A 22,259-nucleotide genomic window follows, 5' to 3' on the forward strand; every position below is an offset into this window, starting at 1 on the left:
TGGAATCAATCAAATATAATTTATTGAATTGATTTAAACAAATATGTACAAAATTTCCGTATTGTAATAACTTAGGATTATGTTTGTCGATATGAAATAACGTAATCTCACGTTACAAAATAAAATGGCGCTCTCCTTGAAAGAGCTTGCATCTTTGCTCAGGTACTAAGTTACTTTATCTGATACTAGAAATACAAAAAAATAAAAAGAACCTGTTAAAAATTACAAACACTATGGTACAACTACTTTACGATGCACGTAACCTCTTATTGATAACTGATAAATATGAAATTATAAAATTTGTGTGGGTAAATTACTAAGGGAGATAATTCTGTTGAGCAAATTCAATGAATGGTATTTGTCTAAATCATTCATTGTCATTAGCTGATTATGTCGACAATTTGTATTGCCACTTTTTTAAAAAATTTTTTAGCAGTTGACACATAATTATTTACAGCCCCATTTTAGTTACTAAGTTAGTCCGAGATTACTCTGACGTCCTACAGCTGTTTTGCCAGACAAGCTGGGGCCGTGGGACGTCAGAGCTCGTCCCATATCAAAAAGTGGATATTTGCCCACCCAAAATAGATGCGCTGCTTCGTCGCTTCTGGTGCCGACTGACGGCCTTGGAATTTTATAAATCGGGCAGCAATCTGTTCATTTTTCATTGCGTACAATGGGAGGCAACTCTCATTGTACATAATTGATGACGCCTTGTAAGAATTGCTTCCCTTTGATGTTTCATCCGGGTTCGTATTGCCATGTGGTTTTGGGCGGAAGAGCATGTTCCAGGCCACTTTTATTATGTAATTGATATAAAACATTTTTTTTTTGACATCCGATGGAGAACAATAGAACAAGAAAACCTCCAGCGTACTTAAAAGACTTTATTCTATCATCTTTTGAAATGCAGAAGGATTTCGATTCAGTTACAGAAGCTGGAGATATAATTAATTCTGAAAACGTGGTTCATCGTCAGACATCAACACCGAAATCAGACGAAGCATGTGCTGGCGTTCGTCCAAAATTACCTTCATCTACGAACATTGTGAGTGAACTTGATAAGACAATTCAAGAATTAACAATACAAAACAAAATTTTGGAACGTGATTTGTTGGCGAAACAACACGAGCTCCTTGTAGCCAAGAAAACATCCGGTGGTGAATCTTCAAGAACCAAAGCGAAGGACAATGGTAAAAAAGTTAAAACATTAAAGCTTCCATCGCTTAATGAGTTACGGAATCAAGATAAAGTTGGAAAACAGGATAAAGAGCTTACTCGACAGCTGCTTAATCAATCTTCGTCCTCTTCCGATGATTCTGATTCTGATTCTTCAAATGATAACGACGAGGATAAGGACAAAGCTCAAATCAAAGGTAATGATTTACCATATGTTATATTCAAAGATAAACAAAAAAGAACAGCAGTTTCCGGTGAAGCAAGAGCTGCTAAGGATAGAGTTAAATATGATGTGCCATGGCCACACGAGCATGCACAAACCAAATCGGTCAATTATTCTGATAAAGATTTCGGTCTAGCACAACTAGTCAGAGGTGAAACATTCATTATGCATAACATTGAAAAACAAGCCATTTCTGTGCACAGACAAAAACATCTCATTAATTTGCTTTATCTCGTTGAAAAATACCCCTTTGCGGAGATAAAGGATTTTCACGCCGAAGTTTTGCGTTCCATAGAAAGAGGTCACAAAAATTGGTCGCATGCATTTGTTGAAGAACAAGGCCGTACTCTCGTCACCCCCCTCACTTCGTCTTCGTCTACCCCGACTAAAGCATTTTTCAAGGATAAGCCGGTTAATCGCAATCCAATTTGCGGCGCATATCAAGCGGGAAACTGTAGTCGATCCGGAGATCATTTTGGAGCCTATGGAGACAAAAAACTATTGCATGTTTGCAGAAAGTGCGTCCGTAAAGGAAAAGATTCGAGTGATGCGTCTGTGCTACATCCTTCGAAGGATTGTCCGCATCATCAATGATGTTCAACTTCAGTGCTACATTGTGAATCTACTAAAATGATCAGTAATAGTATTATTCAAAAGAAATTATATTCCCCTGTAATTACAGGTGTGTTACTGTGTGATAATTACGAAAATGATGTTGTGAAACCTCCTGCAATTATGTCAGGTGCGATTGCTTCCCCTGATTATTCAGGTGTGTATGATGAGTTAACGAAATCTTATTCCCCTGCAAATATAGGTGTGTTGTTTGATAATTCACAAGATTCCTTAGGAATATCCTCTGCATATGAGGCAGATGTTTTGAGTAATATTTATGATGTTTCGTCATGTGAATCTATAGGCGAGTCAAGTTCCGTAGGTTTTAATTTAACAGGCGTTGGTTATTGTGACAATGCTTGTAGTGAAAAAACGTCCCCTGTGTTTACAGGTGTGTCTATTTATGAAAATGATTCATATTTATTGCAATCTTTATTATGTAGAACTGATTTTGACACTGTTGTCAAAGATAACAATTACATGAATTACAATGTTGTTGATGAAACTAATAATGTACTTTTAGCTTCAAGTATTTGTCCTTGGTTTACGAAAACAGCAGGGTCTATTGATTTTGAGTATTCACCAGATATGAGTGGAAATGTTTTGAAAGATGTATCAACCAAATTTTGTGAAATGAATATAAATAATTTTTCAAGTGTTCATGAAGCCGTGTTCTACAGTGGCAAGCCGAATTTTGCATATTGTAAAATTCCAGTACGTTCTAATTTCAACATACAATTGTGGGAACAACTTTTAGAAGATTATCATGATAAAATAGTCGTTGAATTTTTGAAGTATGGATGGCCGTTAAACTATATCAAAGATACACTGCCCGATCCCCCCACACGTCGACAAAATCATCTTAATCAGTTTTCAAGTTTTATTGATTCATATATTTCAAAAGAATCAGACCTTGGGGCTATTTATGGTCCTTTCCGAAAGAACCCTCTCTGTTGTCATTTAACATTATCACCATTATTCACAGTTCCTAAGGGAGATTCCGATAGGAGAGTAATTGTTGACTGTTCGCATGGCAATAATTTGTCCATAAATGAAGGCATACCTTCGGACACCTTTTTGAATGAAACTTTTAAACTTTATTATCCTAGACACGAAGAATTTATTGCTTTGCTCTTGAATCACGGTCGTGGGTGTGCCATTTGGAAGTTGGATTTGTCCCGGGCTTTTCGTCAGCTAGTATTAGATCCGCACGACTTGCATTTACAAGGTTATGAATGGAGGGGACAAATTTTTATTGACAATCGTCTTATTTTTGGTATGCGCTCTTCGCCACAGGCATGTCAACGAACAACGAATGCTGTTTCCTATATGCTATGGAAATCTAACATTCATACAATAAACTATGTTGATGATTTTGGTGGTGTTAGTGACAATCAGAACGCTGAACATGATTATAATTTTGTTTTAGAATTGTTTCAGAGGTTAGGATTAGAAGTCAGCAAAGAAAAGTGTTTGCCGCCGACAAAAGTTTTGACATTTCTCGGCAAGGAGTATAACTCAATTGACATGACAGTCCGAATTCCGGAGATTAAATTACAAGAGACTTATGAGTTGTTACAAAGATTTGAAAAGAAAAAACATTGCACCAAACGTCAGTTACAACAAGTTATTGGCAAGTTGGCTTTTATTTCCGAATGTGTCCGAAGCGGAAGACTTTTTATTTCACGCATGTTACAGACATTACGAAAATACCATTTCAATCATTATCGTGTTCATATTACAGATGAATTTAGACAAGACATTCGGTGGTGGTTATTATTTTTACATGACTATAATGGAATTAGTATAATTCCCGATGTAGATTGGTCTTCACCAGACGCAATTATTTCCTCTGACGCGTGTCTCAAGGGTATTGGTGGTGTCAATTTCACGACATTTGAATATTTTCATTCGGATATACCGGAGTCTTTGCGGGACATGCACATATCTGTGCTTGAAATGTATGCGATTTACATAGCAATTCAATTCTGGACATCAAGTATCTCAAATAAACGGGTACAGCTGTTTTGTGACAATCAATCATGTGTTGAAATTTTAAATAGGGGAACAGGACGTGATCAGGAAATGTTGAATTTGGCACGTCAAATATGGTACTTGTGTGCGTTAAGTAATGTTCAACTGCGTGTGAGTTATATAGCATCTGTTGAAAATAGGTTATCGGATTTGCTATCCCGTTGGAATCTTTCGGAGAAGAACAGATCACAGTTTTTTATAGAATCTAAACTTTACAATTCAGATTTTATTGAGAAAGAAGTGTTTGGTCATATGTTTAATGATATTATAAACATTTAGATTTTCATACATGATACATTGACATTTATTTTTGCGCATATTTAGTGTCAGATAAGACTAACTTTGATAATTAATATGACATTGTTGTTTATCTAATTACTGTTGTTTATGACTTCCAGGTCTTAAGTCCAGAAGAGCAGTTTTGCAGAAAGAGGTCAAGCTTGCTAAGGGTGCAGCCTTTCGGCCTGGTACTTATTCAAATTTGAAGAGTCAACTCAATGCATACCATATTTTTTGTGTTTATTATAAATTTCGACCATTTCCTTGTGTTAAGGATATATTGTGTGCTTATGCATGTTTTCTATCCAAGAGTTTAAGCAGTTTTTCATCTGTTAAGAATTATATTTCTGGCATTAAGACCTGGAGTCAACTTTTTGGTTTTACTGTGGAACCTTTTTTATCTACAGAATTCAAATTGACTTTAAGAGGATTGAGTCATAAGAATCAGCATGTGGCTGTGTCAAAATTACCATTGTTACCTACACATTTAATTGATATTGTTAGGTTGTTGAATATTTATGATTATTTAGATGCTTGTTTATGGTGTTTTCTAACGTTTGTTTTTTTTGGTATGCTTAGGGCGTCAAACCTGGTCAGCAGAAGCTCTACATCTTTTAATTCCCGTGAACAATTGATCAGAGATAATGTTGTTGTTAGTGAAAAGGGTATCCTCCTTTTATTGAAATGGTCAAAGACTAGACAGAATCATGATTACACCCATCAGGTTTCTTTGTGTTGCTCAGTTGAGCCATCAATATGTCCTGCTCGAGCTTATAAGCATCTTGTGTCTTTAATACCTGGTGATAAGAATGCTCCCGTTTTTGCTTTACCTGTTCATGGTAAATTATTGCCTTTATCTAGATCCGTTTTGTTGAACCGTTTTAGAGAGTTAATTGTTCTTGTTGGTTTAGACCCTTCAGTTTATTCTTTTCATTCGCTGAGACACGGAGGGGCTACATTAGCCACCAAGGCTGGCATTCCTGAGATTTTATTGAAACATCACGGAGACTGGAGATCTGATTGTTTTCAGACTTACATTAAACAAGCTAGTGTTGATATGTATCGGGTTACGTCAGCTATGAATTATTTGATTGGTAGTTAGTGTTAGGGTATTTTAGCCGGTGTATTTTTATATTCTTGATTTGATGTTGTTGGGTTTTGTTTTTTTTTTTTTTTTTTTTTTTTGTTTTTTTTTTTTTTTTTTTTTTTTATGTATATATTATTAACCCCTGTGTTTGGCGACTTCGTTTTGGGTTCAGGTGCTTCATATTCACATTTTGTTCATTGTAGCTTATTGATACCATGCTTGGTATAACTATATATGCATTACTATAATAAAGCACCTTTCGCCAAACACTATTAGTTGTCAATTGCGTACAATGGGAGGCAACTCTCATTGTACATAATTGATGACGCCTTGTAAGAATTGCTTCCCTTTGATGTTTCATCCGGGTTCGTATTGCCATGTGGTTTTGGGCGGAAGAGCATGTTCCAGGCCACTTTTATTATGTAATTGATATAAAACATTTTTTTTTTTCTTTTTCTTTTTATTGTTAATTTTTTCTAATTACTTTTATTATTACCCACATTGGGGTTCAGGTGCTTCATATTCACATTTTGTTCATTGTAGCTTATTGATACCATGCTTGGTATAACTATATATGCATTACTATAATAAAGCACCTTTCGCCAAACACTATTAGTTGTCAATTTATCTTTTCATTTATGTAAGTTTCACCTACCTGCCAACCTTTATTTTTCCATATTTTAACCGTTTTCACGTGGCCTCGAGACTCAAATATGCAAATTTTGTAGGAGATTGATGTTTAACATTTAGTAGCCAACCACGATTTTTCACCTCCTTTACAGGAGATCGGTATAAAGCATTTAGTTCGAACACGAGAACAATCGGAAGCTCTCGGACATTTAGATAACTTGCATCGTAAATGAACGAGGTGTTACATTATGGTCATTTGCATAAATCATCACTGTTTTCTCGTGGTCACGTGATAATCTTTGAAAATGAAAGGCTAAAATACAGAAATCGATGGGTCTCTGTGAAAACGGTTAAAATATGGAAAAATAAAGGTTGGCAGGTAGGTGAAACTTACATAAATGAAAAGATAAATGAAAAATGAACAGATTGCTGCCCGATTTATATAATTCCAAGGCCGTCAGTCGGCACCAGAAGCGACGAAGCAGCGCATCTATTTTGGGTGGGCAAATATCCACTTTTTGATATGGGACGAGCTCTGACGTCCCACGGCCCCAGCTTGTCTGGCAAAACAGCCGTTGGACGTCAGAGTAATCTCGGACTACATTTTAGTGAGAATTCATGGATGATACTAGTCCAAATAATTATGAGGTCTTTGAAGGCTATTTTAAATTTTGGAGTCAGACCTTTAATATGACAGTCCCATAATCCGACAGTCCTTTAATCTGACAGGCCGATAGTCCGACGCATGGACGCTTGTCTCTGAAAAGTATGCCTATATAGACAAGCGTTTGTAAATTGGTATATTTTTTCACACAGAAAATTAACAAATCAGTCAGTATGACATATCATATTCAACCAGATTATAAGTTTAATCTTAGAACAGTATATCTAACAATATATATATGCTCCTTGTTACATGCATGCGCTTGCGCATGTACAAAATGTATGTAAACAGACATTCTCGTTATCATCGACATGATGATAATAATGAATCTTATATTAATTGTTCAAACAAGATGGGATTTAATTTATATCCCATTACGATGCATTCCACTTTTTAAATTTTAAAAACTGCTCGCGTTTCAGCAGTATGCTAATAAGCTCATCAGAAGACAATCATCCTTTTTCAGCAGCACAGCTTCGTGTCGGACCATCGGATTGTCCAAAATGGACTGTAGGACTACTGGACTGTCAGAATTTCGGGGTGTCAGATTACAGGATGATACATGTACCAAATTTGAAACCACAACCTCACATGTATCTATTTACTATGGTAGTGTCACATGTTTTCTTATCAACCACATTTCGTTGGTTTCAAATGCAAAAGTGTACATTGTGGTGTGTTTTTTATTTTCTATTGTTGGAACTACAACATCACTACAATTGACAAAGGAATGACATATTCAAAGTCGCTTTTAAAGACATAAGAACTAATTAAATTAAACTTGCCTGTTCACAGTCAGGGGACTTACTTAAATGAGTGATTTTTAAATCACTTATTTAAGTAGCAAATTAGAAATTTTATTATAAATTGTGATTTTGTAGTTATACTAAAATTTTAAACACATAGGTTTAGATAATATCTTTTCATTAGTAAAATTGAAAAAAATGAACTTTTTGCTTCTTTTTAAGTAGAAAGGTTTATGCCTTTGGTGCAATAATTTAGCTGCAAATTCTATTTCAGTGGATAAAATGCTATAATAATGGCCTAACTTAATGAACTGATACTTTCTTTACAGATTTTTCCCAGCAGTGGGAGTATTTTTCCTGTAAAGTTCAAGGTTTCATCTTTCAGATTATGTAATAAAATTCTACTGTTCGCGATAAAAATTTCACTGTTCGGGGGTGTTGAAATTAGTGGGGGCTATTAGAATAATGATACTTAAAGAAGTTATTTTTTTTAAGGAAATTGAGGTATGATACTTAAACAAGTGATTTTTACTTAAAGAAGTTATTTTTTTTAAGGAAATTGAGGTATGATACTTAAACAAGTGATTTTTATGTCATTATCCTAGATTCAGTACTTAAGGTCATCACCTGACATGACCTGGTCATCCTAGACAACACAGATGTTGGTTCTGATAAGTTTAGAAACATAATTAGTCCCTGGATCATTAGTATTCTATATTTAAAACTACAATAAAATTAAATCACTTAGTCAAGTGATAAATTTGTACTACTTAAATAGGTGATTATTAAAGAAAGACAACTCTAACTTACAACTTTATGAACATAATGTTACTTGAATCAGTGATTTAATAATCACTCATTTAAGTAAGTCCCCTGACTGTTCAGTCATTATTATTTAATGTCAAAAATACGCATCACTAGAATACATGGAATAGTTGTTGAGAAAAATTCTGAGGGGTATTCCGGTAACATGAATTATAGCTACATCGTCTGCATGTCAGACACAGGATCTTCAAAACATAAGACTGTCATATGGTTTTTTTTTTCATTTTTATTACAAACTTGCGATTAAAATTATCATGGTTCTTATATAAAATCATGAAAATGGTTGTTCAAAAGCCATTTATTCAATATTCTATTATCAATTCTTTTAATAATAATAAGTGATTTTTTTTTACAATCCCACAAAAATTCTTAAGTTTTGGGATGTAAAAATATGGCTTTAATGATTTTTCCCAGGTTAGCTCATAATTTTTAATTAGAGTTCAATGTTTCATCTCATTAAATCAACAAAGCAACTGATTGTCCAAAGATCTTAAGTATTTATGCAAGGCCTTCAAAAATTGCTCCTTGGGGGCTTGTAAATGACCAATGTTCTGAAGATAACAGACAAATTTATGGGATTTTCATTGTCCATTATATTACACTTACAAATGATCAGTAAAGACATCTGCAAAGGGCAGACAATTTAAAATTCTCTAAGAACAAAGAAATCTGAAGAATTTAAGAAAAGGAGATAGGATGACTTTTTCACAGCTTACACTTGTAAGTAAAAAAAAATCTGAATGCAGAAGGCGCATTTAACTAAGCCAATCTTTCTTTACCTACATGTGTACAAGTAAATAAAATTCACTTGTATAAGTATCTTACAAATTTACTTATAATTAAAGTATTTATTACTATTACTTCTTCAAGTACATAAAAATTACTTGTACAAGTAGTACACCTGACTAACACTGATCTTTTGATAATTTTGTATAATTAATTTCATTTCAGTGTATTGTCTGAGGATGCTACACAGACACAAACATTCGAAGGTTTAGCTGCAGGATTTCATCACTATTTCACAAAACAAGACCATTATAAAGTTGGATCAGCTTTGGTAGGCTTGATATCTTTTTTCATAATAGATTAATCTCTACACTTCTGCTTCCTCCACCAAGAAATAGCTTAAACATGTTAAAAGTGGCGTTAAAACACAGTAAATCAAATCATATCAAATCGTAACACATTAAGATGTTGCAATTCATATCTTTGTTCAAAGAATCCTGTTGATTCATTATATGTCAGTCAGGGACACTACTTATTCATGTGCATGAAGTGTTTTTTATGCATCACCTACGATAATAGACATGATAGAGAGGCATTATGTTTTCTGGTCTGTGGGACAGTTCGTCCATTTGTCTAGTCAGTCTGTCCCACTTCAGGTTAAAGTTTTTGGTCACGGTAAATATAAGATGAATTTAAAGTCCAACCAACTTGAAACTTAGTACACTAAAGACTGACTAATGATTCAAGTATAGTGAAGAATACCTCAAATTATTCCTTTTTCATCATTGAACATGTTAAAAGCTATAATACTATTTTCTCTTTACTTTGTAAAAATATCCAAGTAGTATTAAATTTTTGATTACTGAGAAATTAAAAGAAAGGTTAAAAACACTTTTTAATTTGACTGTTACCATGGTTATGACACTTATGACATGCATTCAAAATATTTATAGCAGACAACTTAATTAATAAACCTTTATATTTATTTACTTGTTCTAGTATGTATGTATGATACTGCACTATACATGCTATAGATGGAAAACTCTGTTAACATACTGTGGATTTCATTATTATTCGTTAGATACCAATATTCCTGGATTTCGTTGGTACAGGTGAACCACAAAAGTGAAGGTTCAACGAATAACATATTTTTGATAGGCTTGTATGCATACTTCAGCAAAACCACAAAATTAAATATCCACGAACATATAAATTTACCTCAAACCACGAAAATTGATACCCACGAAAATAATGACTCCACAGTAATTAAACTTATTAAATAGTAAACTTTATTTTTTTCCAGGTCCTTCTGTTACAGAACCGAGACTTACTACCACACCCCTCACAGAAGTTGGCAGCCATCTTTGTTCTATATGAGATGTACAGAACAGATCCTATAGCTGCTAATCCCTTTGCCACAGTATTCGTTCATTTGCTGGTTTGTAAACATTCTATAAGGCCTAGAAATTAAAATATTGTTTGTTTGCCCTTTTCCGACCCTATGTTTTGAAACAGGGTAGGTAGGTAGGTAAAATATTTTATTTTCTTCCCCCAAAAAATAACTTGGCTCGGTATATTATTTGTCATGGGTAGGCAGGTAGGTAAAATATTTTATTTTATAGATACAAAATCTGCATAATGTCATTTTTTTGTCCGTTTTGTTTTTGCAAATAAGTTTTTCGCTTGGACTATTAGTTGCATCACATTTATAAATGATCTGTATGGAAAACTTGGTGATTTTACTGCCAGATATTCTCCACTTTACAGGGTTTTGTCACTTTTGGTTCATGTCAGATCTATACTATTAAACGAAAAGACCTCATTTTGGGTGTCGCTTCTCCTCCTTCCACAATAAATTGATCATTGTGACTATATGTCCTATAGGTACCATGCATAGTCGCATTTGTCATTCATTCTTATGATTATTCAGTTTCGGTTATTTTGGGAGAAAAACGGAAAAAAAGAAGTCCGGATATGTGTCCGTCATCACTCCGGCTTTTATTCATAGACAACTTCCTCTTCCGTTTATATTTCCAGAAGTTTGATAAATTTACCCTATATTATCATGTTTTATTTAAGATTCATTGCCTGAATCGTTATATATAATAAGAATTTTGTCCCAAGTGTAAGCAACAACCCAGGCTGTGTGAAAATAAACACAATCATTTTTGTTATTCATTGTCCCAAGTGTAAGCAACGACCCAGGCTGTGAAAATAAACACAATCATTTTTGTCATTCACTTATCGTCACGTAAATAACGACACAGGCATAGCCTAAATTATCATGTTTTATTTGACACGTAAATAACGTCACAGGCATAGTCTATATTATCATGTTTTATTTAAGATTCATGCAAGCCATTTTCACACTTATCGTCACGTAAATAACGACACAGACATAGCCTAAATTATCATGTTTTATTTGACACGTAAATAACGTCACAGGCATAGTCTATATTATCATGTTTTATTTAAGATTCATGCAAGCCATTTTCACATTGCCTGAATCGTTATATGTTGTCCCAAGTGCAAGCCATTTTCACACTTATCGTCACGTAAACAACAACACAGGCATAGCCTAAATTATCATGTTTTATTTGTCACGTAAATAACCACACAGGCATAGTCTATATTATCATGTTTTATATAAAATTCATGCAAGCCATTTTCACATTGCCTGAATCGTTATATGTTGTCCCAAGTGTAAGCAACGACCCAGGCCTTGTGAAAATAAACACAATCATTTTTGTCATTCAATTATCATCACGTAAAGAACGACACAGACATAGCCCATATTATCATGTTTTATTGTCATTCACTTATCGTAACGTAAATAACGACACAGGCTTAGCCTATTTTATCATGTTTTATTGTAATTCAATCACCTATGGTCACGTAAATAACGACACAGGCATAGCCTATATTATCATGTTTTATATATTAAAATAAGTAAAACATGCTCAACTTCATCTAAAACTACCTCGACCAAAAACTTTTACCTGAAGTGGGACAGACGGACCAGACGAACGGACAGACGAACGGACAGACGACCGAACAAACGAACGCACGGATGCACCGACTAGAAAACATAATGCCCATAATTGGGGCATAAAAATTTATTGTTAAAAGGGAAAATAGTGATTTAGCAAAAATGAAAGTAAGGTAGAGACTAGAGGGAGGCAGGACCTTTTTCAGGGCGTCGGGATCAGGTGTTTTGAAGCTCGGGATTTGGGGATTGATCCTTACGGGATCCGGGAATATATTTTTCGATTTCGGGATATGAATTTCTTTAAATTCTGCATCTCAGTTTCATGTTTTTAAGCCCGGGATATCGGGATAAGGACCCCTCCGATCGACAACCCCTCAAATTAGCCTTAGTCGGTATTAGTCATTTATACATGATTCAAATCCTACAATTGGCATGTTAATAAGGCTCTCAAAAAAAAAGCACTGATGAATTGTCATAGAAGCATATTTTTTAGACTAATAATGGTCTATATATAAGAAGTTACATTTATATTATGTTTGAAACGGTGCAAATTTTTAATTTAATTTGACTTTTACCAAAAGAAGCATTGTAGCAAAGGAGAAGAATAATTGTGGTCGTAGGCCAGAAACACGAATATAATTGAATTTAACAGAAAGGAAACAAATATCGGACTTTGGAAAAAGGGAGGTATACCTTCTATGTAATTCTCCATACATAATATCTTCTACAAAAAATCACCCTGCAACAGTTCACAAGCTGTATATGCCCGCGATTTCGCGGGTGTGTTCTAGTATAAATAATTTAGCGGCATCGTTAACATAATCATTCTGATATGCGGATCACAAAAGGCCATCCCTACATAGAATACAACGTCAAATTAGTTTGTACACACGTTAATACTTCTGTATCAAACGAACTTTTTTGTAAATGAACCCTGCTCTTTAAGTTTAAAGGTACAGAGTAACGTACTTCATATCATGATTTCAGAAAGCGTTCAACATCGATTTCAAACAAATGCTTTGAATCTTCAAAAGCAAGTGTTCATGTCAAACGCTCAGGTGATACCAAACGGACTGGACCTTATACGTTAAGATAAAACCCGAGGATTCCTGTAAAAAAGTTTAGAGCGGGAAATACAAATATAAGATTTTTGGTAGGAACGAAAAAATAAAATAAAATAAAATCTTGCTGGTAAATGCAAATAAAAGATTTTCAGGCGGAACGAATTGATAGGGTCGGTCGGTAAAGGGCAAACAAACAATATTTTAATTTAAGCCTAACATTCTTTCAAAGATTAATGTACATTGTATTTCCATTCTGACAGATTCTTAAAACGGCTTGCTGTTTTAACATGTTTAAATCAAAAAAGAAATTTGGCAAAAAATGCTATAAAGAAATTTTTTGATGTTTTGATTTTCTATCGTCATGACTGTTGTTGGAAAATTTAAGCCACACTGATAGGACACACATGTAGGAAAGGATAAATGAGTTGATACAGGAAAATTCTTATATAATCGAACATATATGGATTGATACATGTAGATCTAATTTCTAAAACTTGAGTTTTCTCATTGTTGAAGGCTGTAAGGTAAATTAAAGTATATAGTGAATGGATATTTGATATTAGTATTCCTTCCCACTATGGGAAGCTAACATTGACCACTCAAATGTAGGCTCAGTCAAATTTTGTAAAATATAAAGAATACCAATGGTCATGATGGTGAAACTTATTCAGAATTGTATTACAATATCAATAATAATGAAATGTATTTTTAGAATCCTCCAACAGAGAACCAGGATGCAGGACAGTTTGACCTTCACTGGGCAATACCAGCAATTTCACCATCAGAACGATACTTCTTATCACAGCTTATATCTAGTCCATCAAAAGAGGTACTTTGGATTTTTTTTAATACAAAATCTGGACAAAAATGGAAAAATACATATGTGTATTTACAACTATGAAATATACATTACCATGATTAATATCTGGACTATTTACCAGTCTCTTCTAACATTATTTAAAATTAATTTTGGAATTATTTTGAAGGCATTCTGGCAATACATGTACTCAGATTAGCAGAGTAGTTTGTTGTATAAACATACAATATCATATATGAATTACAGTACCTAAAATAGAGAGCAAGTTCGTACTATCCTAAATATTTGATACCAATAAACATGTATCTCAAATCACAACAGACAATTCTAAAACACTAAAGAAAGGGTTCATTGAATTAAATACTTCTCCACAAATATATGTTGTACTAACAAACATTCACCTAAGGCATTTAAATGAAATATCCAATTAGAATTTATGCATGGTGGCCATGGGGTGGAATAAAAGCCCTTCTAAAAAGTCAGGTAAGAAGAGGCTGAACGCAAATTTCATTATTTGCCTTATTAAGTTGGTTTACAGTCATCTAAATCCGTAATGACATGTTAAAAAAGTTTTCAATTTTTCTTATAATATATTTCGAGTCACATTCATGTTTTATTTAATTTCCTGTTCATGTCATGTTCGTTGTTGCCATGGTGAACTCTGTAACATTAGAATCTTTTACATGTTTCCATACTTTTTCAGCTTTTCAAAAAGACTCCACCACAAATCATACAGATGGATGTTGGGAATATGCAGGTAAATATAAAAAAAAAGCAGATGTGGTATGATTGCCAATGAGACAACTCTCCACAAGAGACCAAAATAAGACAGAAATTAACAACTATAGGTCACAGTACGGGATTCAGCAATGAACAAAGCCCATATCACAAAGTCAGCTATAAAAGGCCCTGAAATAACAATGTAAAACAATTCAAACAAGAAAACTAAAAGCCTAATTTATATGCAAAAAAATGAATGAAAAAACAAATATGTAACACATAAACAACCGACAACCACTGAATTACAAGATCCTGACTTAGGACAGGCACATACATACAGAATGTGGCGGGGTTGAACGTGTACTTGTATATCCCAACAACAAAAAGACACTACTGTGAATTCATTTATTTTCGTGGGTATCAATTTTCATGGATTGCTGAAAACTTGCATATTCGTGGATATTGATTTCGTGGTTTTGCCAATCTCTGTTCACAAAGCCTATTGAAAATATGATATTTGTTGAACATTTGAATTCTTGGTTCGCCTGTTCCCCCGAAAATTGGTATCCAGAGAATTATAATGAATCCACAGTATGTACAGATCAGTGAGTACCTGCAGTTACTGACAGCTAGTTCAATGCCACTAACAACTAATAAAAAAATCAAGCACCTTAGCCTTTGGAACCTCTGGAGAAATTTCCTTAGACTAAGCTATAGCTGATCTCTCTTTGCTCTTACTTATTAATAATGAAGGCTTAGAAGAGAGTCAGCAAATACCAATTTTACATTATTTGGTTTGATGGGGCCAGTGATCAAAGCCAAGGTGTCCTGCACTTTAGGTGAACACACTAACATGTGACCACTGAGTCAGTCATTAAAAGAAGGGGGATCTTATGTTTGACTTATATAATATCAGTTAAGAGTCAAATTCAGGTTTTAAAAACTGAAATACATACTCGTCACTCTTAAGATAACCATGTTTAAAATTTGTTTACCTATAGAAAGTATAGCTGATCTTTTCTTTTTAGTGTCACTTTGAAATATATTTTGTTATAGAATTTTGATGTCAGTGGTCTACAGTTAGCATTAGCAGAAAGACAGTCTGAGATGCCAGCTCAGAGTAAATCTGCTATACCTTGTGTTGTTCCTGACCCTGAAAATAAACCCACCAGGTAAATATTGTTTATATCAAACAAACATGGGTATTTCAATTGAAGCAGAAAGAAATCCTTAAAATACACATACAAATACATGGTCAGGTAATATTGATTTAGTCCCTTTAGATTTGTAATTTGTATGAGCAATTTCATTGTACGATCTCTAGTGCCGTACCGTACACTTACTTATTGTCAGATTTTTATGAAATGTTTGTTTATATCAGCATTTACTAAACAAGTAAAATAGAAGAAATACCCTGAACTTTGCTGTATATGAAATATTGTATACTTATTGGCTGGGTATGATTGGAATAGTAAGTTTATTGTCCTGAGGCGTAGCCGAGGGAAAAATAATTGTATCCGAGGGACAATAAACTTACTATTCCACGAATATCCAGTCAGTAAGTGTTTTATTATATCGAAAAAGACAACAGACAATAAATGGCGGTGATAAATCGACTATCGTAATATCAAAAAGAAGAAACCAAACCATAACGTTTAAAAATGTACTTCATAGATATGTTAAAATGCTAACGCTACGTCTTGCACTGACGTCAACCCTATATAGAAACAATAGGTAAAACACGACGTCGTTACTCCCACGTTATTTTCAAAAGCCTCCAATCTCATAGCTGCATTTAAAATTCCGCGAAATATACTGACGCTTGCGGTCAAATAGTTTCACCCAGGTCCAATAGTTGGAAATTTTTTACCGGTCCAATAGTTCAAAACTTGTAATTTGCAAAATAGTGAAAATATTGTGTACTTATTTATATAGAAAATGATAACTGCGGTATAATAAAATCTGTTATACTGTATTTTACAATAGTTTTGACCAGTTTGGAAAGCCTGGTGTTATAAACCCTGATGTACAGAGACAAACCATAGAGGCTTTGTTAACAGGCAATAAACCTCCTGTAGAGAACTGTATGATGCCAGAATTTATTAGACTTGCACCGCCATTACACATTGCTGAAGATGAGGTAGGAGTCAAAAAACAATTATCAATATTCAATAAGGTGACTGTCATAGATGAAATATATATGCACCATTTCATCTGAATTTATATTGTAGAAAACTTTAAGGTGGTACCTAACACTACAGGGAGATAACTCTGTAATATCAGCTAAACGTTTTAATTACGTTGCGTTGTGAAGGCAATATAAAGCTTCTCAATGATCAAAATTAGTGTTTGTCAAACTGCTATATAACCAGTGTAATTTTTCTGACAAAACGGTTGGTTCAAAAAATTTTAAATTTGATATTTTTGTTAAAGTGTCAAAGTAAATACTTTGACAAAATATTATGAAAATTAAAAGAGCCAAATTAATTTTAGTGAAAGTGTTGGGTACCACCTTAAAGGACACTTTCCTTTTAGCTATTAAAGCAATGAGGTTGAAACAATGTCCATATCATAATCTATATATATTGTGTCAAGGACTAATTTGTCTTATTATGCAATTGAGAAATTTAAAGAAAAGACACATCACATCAATAATATTGTTGTTTTTGTTTATAACAATATAACTCTTCAGTTAATATTCGAAACTTGCAAAACAAACTTTTGAAACAAAACAAATTGTATGTGAAAAACATTAAATTTGTATATAAACATGATAAATACTAACGACTGTGATACATTTAGAAATTAATTGAAACTTTTATAGATTGGATGTTATTAAATAAAATATTAAATGCTTTACAGCAGAATGCATTGAGTGTGTATGTAAAGGTAATATCTTTGGTTAGCTTGCTTGCTAGCTGAACCATGAAGTCATAATTAGGTTATGAAAACTACCCTCTTTTAAGAGTAGACTAGTCCAACAGATAACCATAGGACTAGAATACTCCGAAAGGAGGGTAGTATACATACCCTAATAAGGACTTCATGGCTCAGGTAAGAAGTATGATAACCAAAGATTCTATCTATACCTGCACACTCAATTGTTTCTTAATTTTGTTTTACAGTTTGCCTGGTTAAATCCTGTAGAAGGTGATTACAATATAGCATGGGATTCTACAATGTGTGTTAGTAGTTCTGCAGGTGTGGAAGTACGTAGACTGATGGCAAAGGCATTTAAAGGGGCCCTGTCGCTCCCTCAACAGCAACAGTTAATGGATGAAATTGAAAAAGATCCTAAATTAGTATACCACATAGGTCTTACACCAGCTAAGGTATGGTAATTTTCTGTAGTATGGCGATTGTAATATTCTTTTTCTCGTTATTTTTCTAAGGAAACAGATTGTAACTGTAAAATACATACATGTACTGTATATTTAGAAATTTTTGTGATGCTTTTATTTCTGTGAAATTGCGACAGGATAAGGTTTGCTTTCTAAATGAGATAGCATGATTTGTATACACCATTTCATAGAACATGTAGAAGGGCAATTATAAATGATGCTTTTTTCTCAATTTTTTTTTTTAAATAGTAAACGCAGATTAAGATTTAGGAATTCATACCTGCCAACTGTCACTACTTGCGGGGGATTCCCCCCATGAAAGGTTCTAAATGAAAATTTTGAAAGAGCAACTTTGCTCATATTTTAAACAAAACAGTTAATTTTACAATGGCTTTGGGCTTTAAAAGGTATGAAGCAGCCAAAAAACAACAATAAGATACATTTGAAGGCCCCTTGAAGTTTTTGTTGGACTGTAAGAGCCACCTTGCACGTAAAACCCCCATGGGCATTTTTAAAAGTTGGCAGGTATGCGAATTGGAATCGTATTGTATTGGTTCATGGTAACTAGATTAAGATAAAAAAGCAGTAAATTGACAATTCATGACACAGTTTGGTTTTAGACAGTTTTCATATAACTTGGATAGTTTGAATTCATATTGAAATCAAGTAAAAAATCATTTGTTTTACAAAATATCTTTGAATTACAATACAGATGTTTGTTTATCCTGTGTAGTAAATATAATAAATGTAAATATAATTTTTGATATAAAGCTAATTTATTCCAGTTACCTGACCTTGTTGAAAATAATCCATTGGTTGCCATAGAAGTGCTACTGAGGTTAATGCAATCCAATCAAATTACTGAGTAAGTACATCTATTAGATATTGTAATATTTAATAATTGAATTGTAAGGTAATATAAAAATAAGATGTGGTATGAGTGCCAATGAGACAACTCTCTACTAGAGACCAAATAATGTAGAAATTAAGAATGTTAGCAACTATTACACACGGATTGAATTCACCAACTAGTAACTTGTACGTAAAATATGAAAAAGAGGGTGTAATATTAAAAGGCCTAATTTGTCCTGATTTATTGCCGACAATAGAATAGTGAAATCTTGGTACTGCCAAGTGAATGGAATAGAATGAAGAGGGATTATTTCCACTACGGCTAGAAAATTGGTGTTTGTTAGATATGGGCAGAAATTTTGCCTTGCATTTAAGCGAGAAAAGAAATTGCTTATAAATTAATTGGTTTACAGTATTGCAAAGGTGGTGTAATGTATAGAGTGTGGCACTCAGTCTATCTCTACACAAGGTATCTAATAACATATTATTTTGACTCCTCTTTTAGCCGAGAGTCTCACTGCCAGATGGCAAACAACCTTTTCTAAACCCCAACCAACTGTTTTGATTATTATTTGAGATGTTAGTACAAGATGGCTAAAAAGATATTCCAATGTTTTTCATACATCATTTTGTAGATATTTCTCTGTGCTTGTAAATATGGAAATGTCGTTACATTCAATGGAAGTCGTCAACAGATTAACTACAGTAAGTTCTGATTATATAGTTTTTAAAAGGAGTGGTGTGGCTGCACTTCATGGAAAAACAACCCAATGGAATAAATAAAATAATCTAGACTCTAGATATATTAATACGAAAATGTGGTATGAGTGCCAATGAGACAACTCTCCATCATATAGGTCAAATTACTGCTTTCAACACAAAGCCTTGTCTAACACCAAACAGCAAGTTATGAAGGGTCCCAAAATGACTAGCATAAAACAATTCTAGCAGAAAAAAACAAATGGTATAATTTATATAAATAACAAGAAATACCTATGAACAACATCAACATAGGACAACCAGTGAACTGGTTCCTGACTTATGATAGGTGCATAAAAATAAAAATACTAGAGTTCATATGCAAAAGACAACATATTTTTTTAAGATCTAAGTTGGAATAAGTTTTTGATAAAAATTTCTTTTAGAACTATGTATTCATTATAGGGAAAAGTGGGACATGATTGTTTGTTTTTATTAAATTTAAAACTATCATTTTTAAATTTTATGAAGACACTTATAATAACATCTCATTTCTTCTGTTGATTTCTATATATATTCTGTTGTTATGTTGTAGAATGAATTTTATGCCTCACCTGGGGGGCATTATGTTTTTTCGGTCTGTATGTCTGTCAGTCTATCCCACTTCAGGTTTAAGTTTTTGGTCAATGTAGTTCTTGATGAAATTGAAGTCCTATCAACTTGAAACTTAGTACACATGTTCCCTATGATATGATATTTTTAATTTTAATGCCAAATTAGAGTTTTTACCCCAATTTCATGGTCCACTGAACATAGAAAATGATAGTGTGTGTGGGGCATCAGTGAAATATAGACACATTCTTGTTTTTCAAATTATCATAATTAAGATTTTCTAACTCCATTTATCACTGAGATAATGAAACATGCATATTTAGTTATGCTTATTTATCTTCATTTGTTTTATATTTATCTACATGTGTTTTGTGTATGTATCTACATGTGTTTTGTGTATGTATCTACATGTGTTTGTTCTAGGTAGTAGAATTACCATTTGAGTGCATCCACCTTTATATTATGTTATCGTATATTCACACATGTTTGTATATTCCAGGCAGTAGAATTACCATCAAAATTCATCCACCTATATATATATATCTAATTGCATATTCCAGGCAGTAGAATTACCATCAAAATTCATCCACCTATATATTATCTAATTGTATATTTACATGTGTTTGTATATTCCAGGCAGTAGAGTTACCATCAGAATTCATCCACCTGTATATATCCAACTGTATATCTACATGTGAGACAATAAAAGATAGATACCTACAAAACAGATTGGTTAGACTTGTCTGTGTATTTCTGCAATCTCTCATTCGTAATAAAATTATAGATGTAAAGGTAAGATTTATATGCATATCTTTAATGATTTATGATTTAACAACAGCAGATCTCAATTTTGCCAGCTGCAGAACCCTAGCTTTTAGGTCCATAGATGGTCAACAAATAGTCAAAAAACAACATAAGGACCTAAGAGCTACAGTTCCGCAGCTTAGTTTTGCCATGGTGACCAGATGACATCGTAGTCATATATTGATTTATCTTGTATAAAAAATTCTTGTGGGGAAGATGATTTTCCTGCTACAGCAAACTATCTTGAAAATCATGTATTGACTAATAGCAAGGGATGCCATTCTGTAATGAACGATTTTAATTAAAATGAGAATAAGGGTAGATACAAGGTATGAAAGACAACAAAATAATAACCATTAAGATCACAGGATTGTTAATTGTTTGTGTCTTAATGTCCAGTGGGAAATAGGTAATGAGAGTCCTCGACAATGTCTCCAGTACTAGTGATGGACAAACACTTGGAACATTTGGCTAGCGAGCACCATATGCAATTGACAAAAACGTTGCGACATGACTACATTAAATTGCCTTTCAAAGATCTGCCATTCATAAGAATTTCTTTGAAGAAAAAAAATGGGGTAAATGGGAGGAAATTAAATCAGTTAATTGTGAGCGGTTACATTTTTCTTAGAATTTTAAATTAGGAAAAGTTTAAGCAATAATTTGTGATCACCCTCTGTAATATACCTCTATTTATGCAATAACTTATGCGACCTTATATAGTTTCATTTAGGCTACAACTTGTTTCTACAAATATACATTTTTTTTTAAGAGGTTACATGATTATTTAAGATTAGTGATTTCTTTTGAATTTGAAATATTTTTTTCTTTACCAAGTAAACATTGTATAAAACAACTTTTTTTTTATTTCAGGACATATTTATTGAAGTGCAGGCATTCTGTATTGAATTCAGTCGTATAAGAGAAGCAGCTGGACTTTTTAGACTTTTAAAATCATTAGACAATGTTGAAGGTGTACAACCAAATGCAACGCGGTGAACAACAAAGGGAGATAATTTGTATTCATATTGAAAAGCACAGTTAAAGGATGTTTTGGTGTTGCTCTAGACATCACGACAGCATTCAGTGATATATGTGGATTGATGCATAATAGAGACAACAGAATAGTTTTTGTGCATATCCTAATGACACTAGCTACAATTAAATAAATGTGAAAAAGCTGGGTATTTTTTAGTTAAATAAATGTATTGTAAAAGATGGAGAAGATACTAAAGGGACATCCAAAATTCATAAGTCAAATATAAACTGACAATGTCATGGTTAATAAAAAAAAACGCATAAATAGTTCACAAAGTACTATATAGAAAATTAGAGACTAAGCAACACAAACCCAAC

At 33.3% G+C, this 22,259-nt stretch overlaps 1 protein-coding gene across 1 annotated transcript; it reads left to right on the top strand.

The window, feature by feature from the left end:
• The first annotated feature begins 14 nt into the window (after window positions 1-14).
• LOC139481957 (CCR4-NOT transcription complex subunit 11-like) lies at window positions 15-22,086 on the top strand. The gene is made up of 12 exons (XM_071265530.1): window positions 15-162; window positions 9,231-9,336; window positions 10,309-10,443; window positions 13,771-13,887; window positions 14,579-14,632; window positions 15,652-15,767; window positions 16,582-16,735; window positions 17,721-17,927; window positions 18,722-18,801; window positions 19,424-19,493; window positions 20,736-20,891; window positions 21,777-22,086. Exons 1-12 carry the CDS (start codon window positions 125-127, stop codon window positions 21,900-21,902), a joined length of 1,359 nt encoding a protein of 452 aa, XP_071121631.1. The 5' UTR covers window positions 15-124; the 3' UTR covers window positions 21,903-22,086.
• The last annotated feature ends 173 nt before the right edge of the window (window positions 22,087-22,259 follow it).

This window comes from Mytilus edulis, chromosome 7 (assembly GCF_963676685.1).
Source record: "Mytilus edulis chromosome 7, xbMytEdul2.2, whole genome shotgun sequence".
NCBI lineage: Eukaryota > Metazoa > Mollusca > Bivalvia > Mytilida > Mytilidae > Mytilus > Mytilus edulis.

Bases quoted from the DNA above. Each gene is read 5' to 3' on its own strand.
- LOC139481957 (XM_071265530.1), top strand. From the start codon at position 125: ATGGCGCTCTCCTTGAAAGAGCTTGCATCTTTGCTCAG. The intron at 15,768-16,581 runs GTAAATATTGTT...ATTTTACAATAG, and splicing joins CCTGAAAATAAACCCACCAG to TTTTGACCAGTTTGGAAAGC. The intron at 17,928-18,721 runs GTATGGTAATTT...AATTTATTCCAG, and splicing joins TAGGTCTTACACCAGCTAAG to TTACCTGACCTTGTTGAAAA.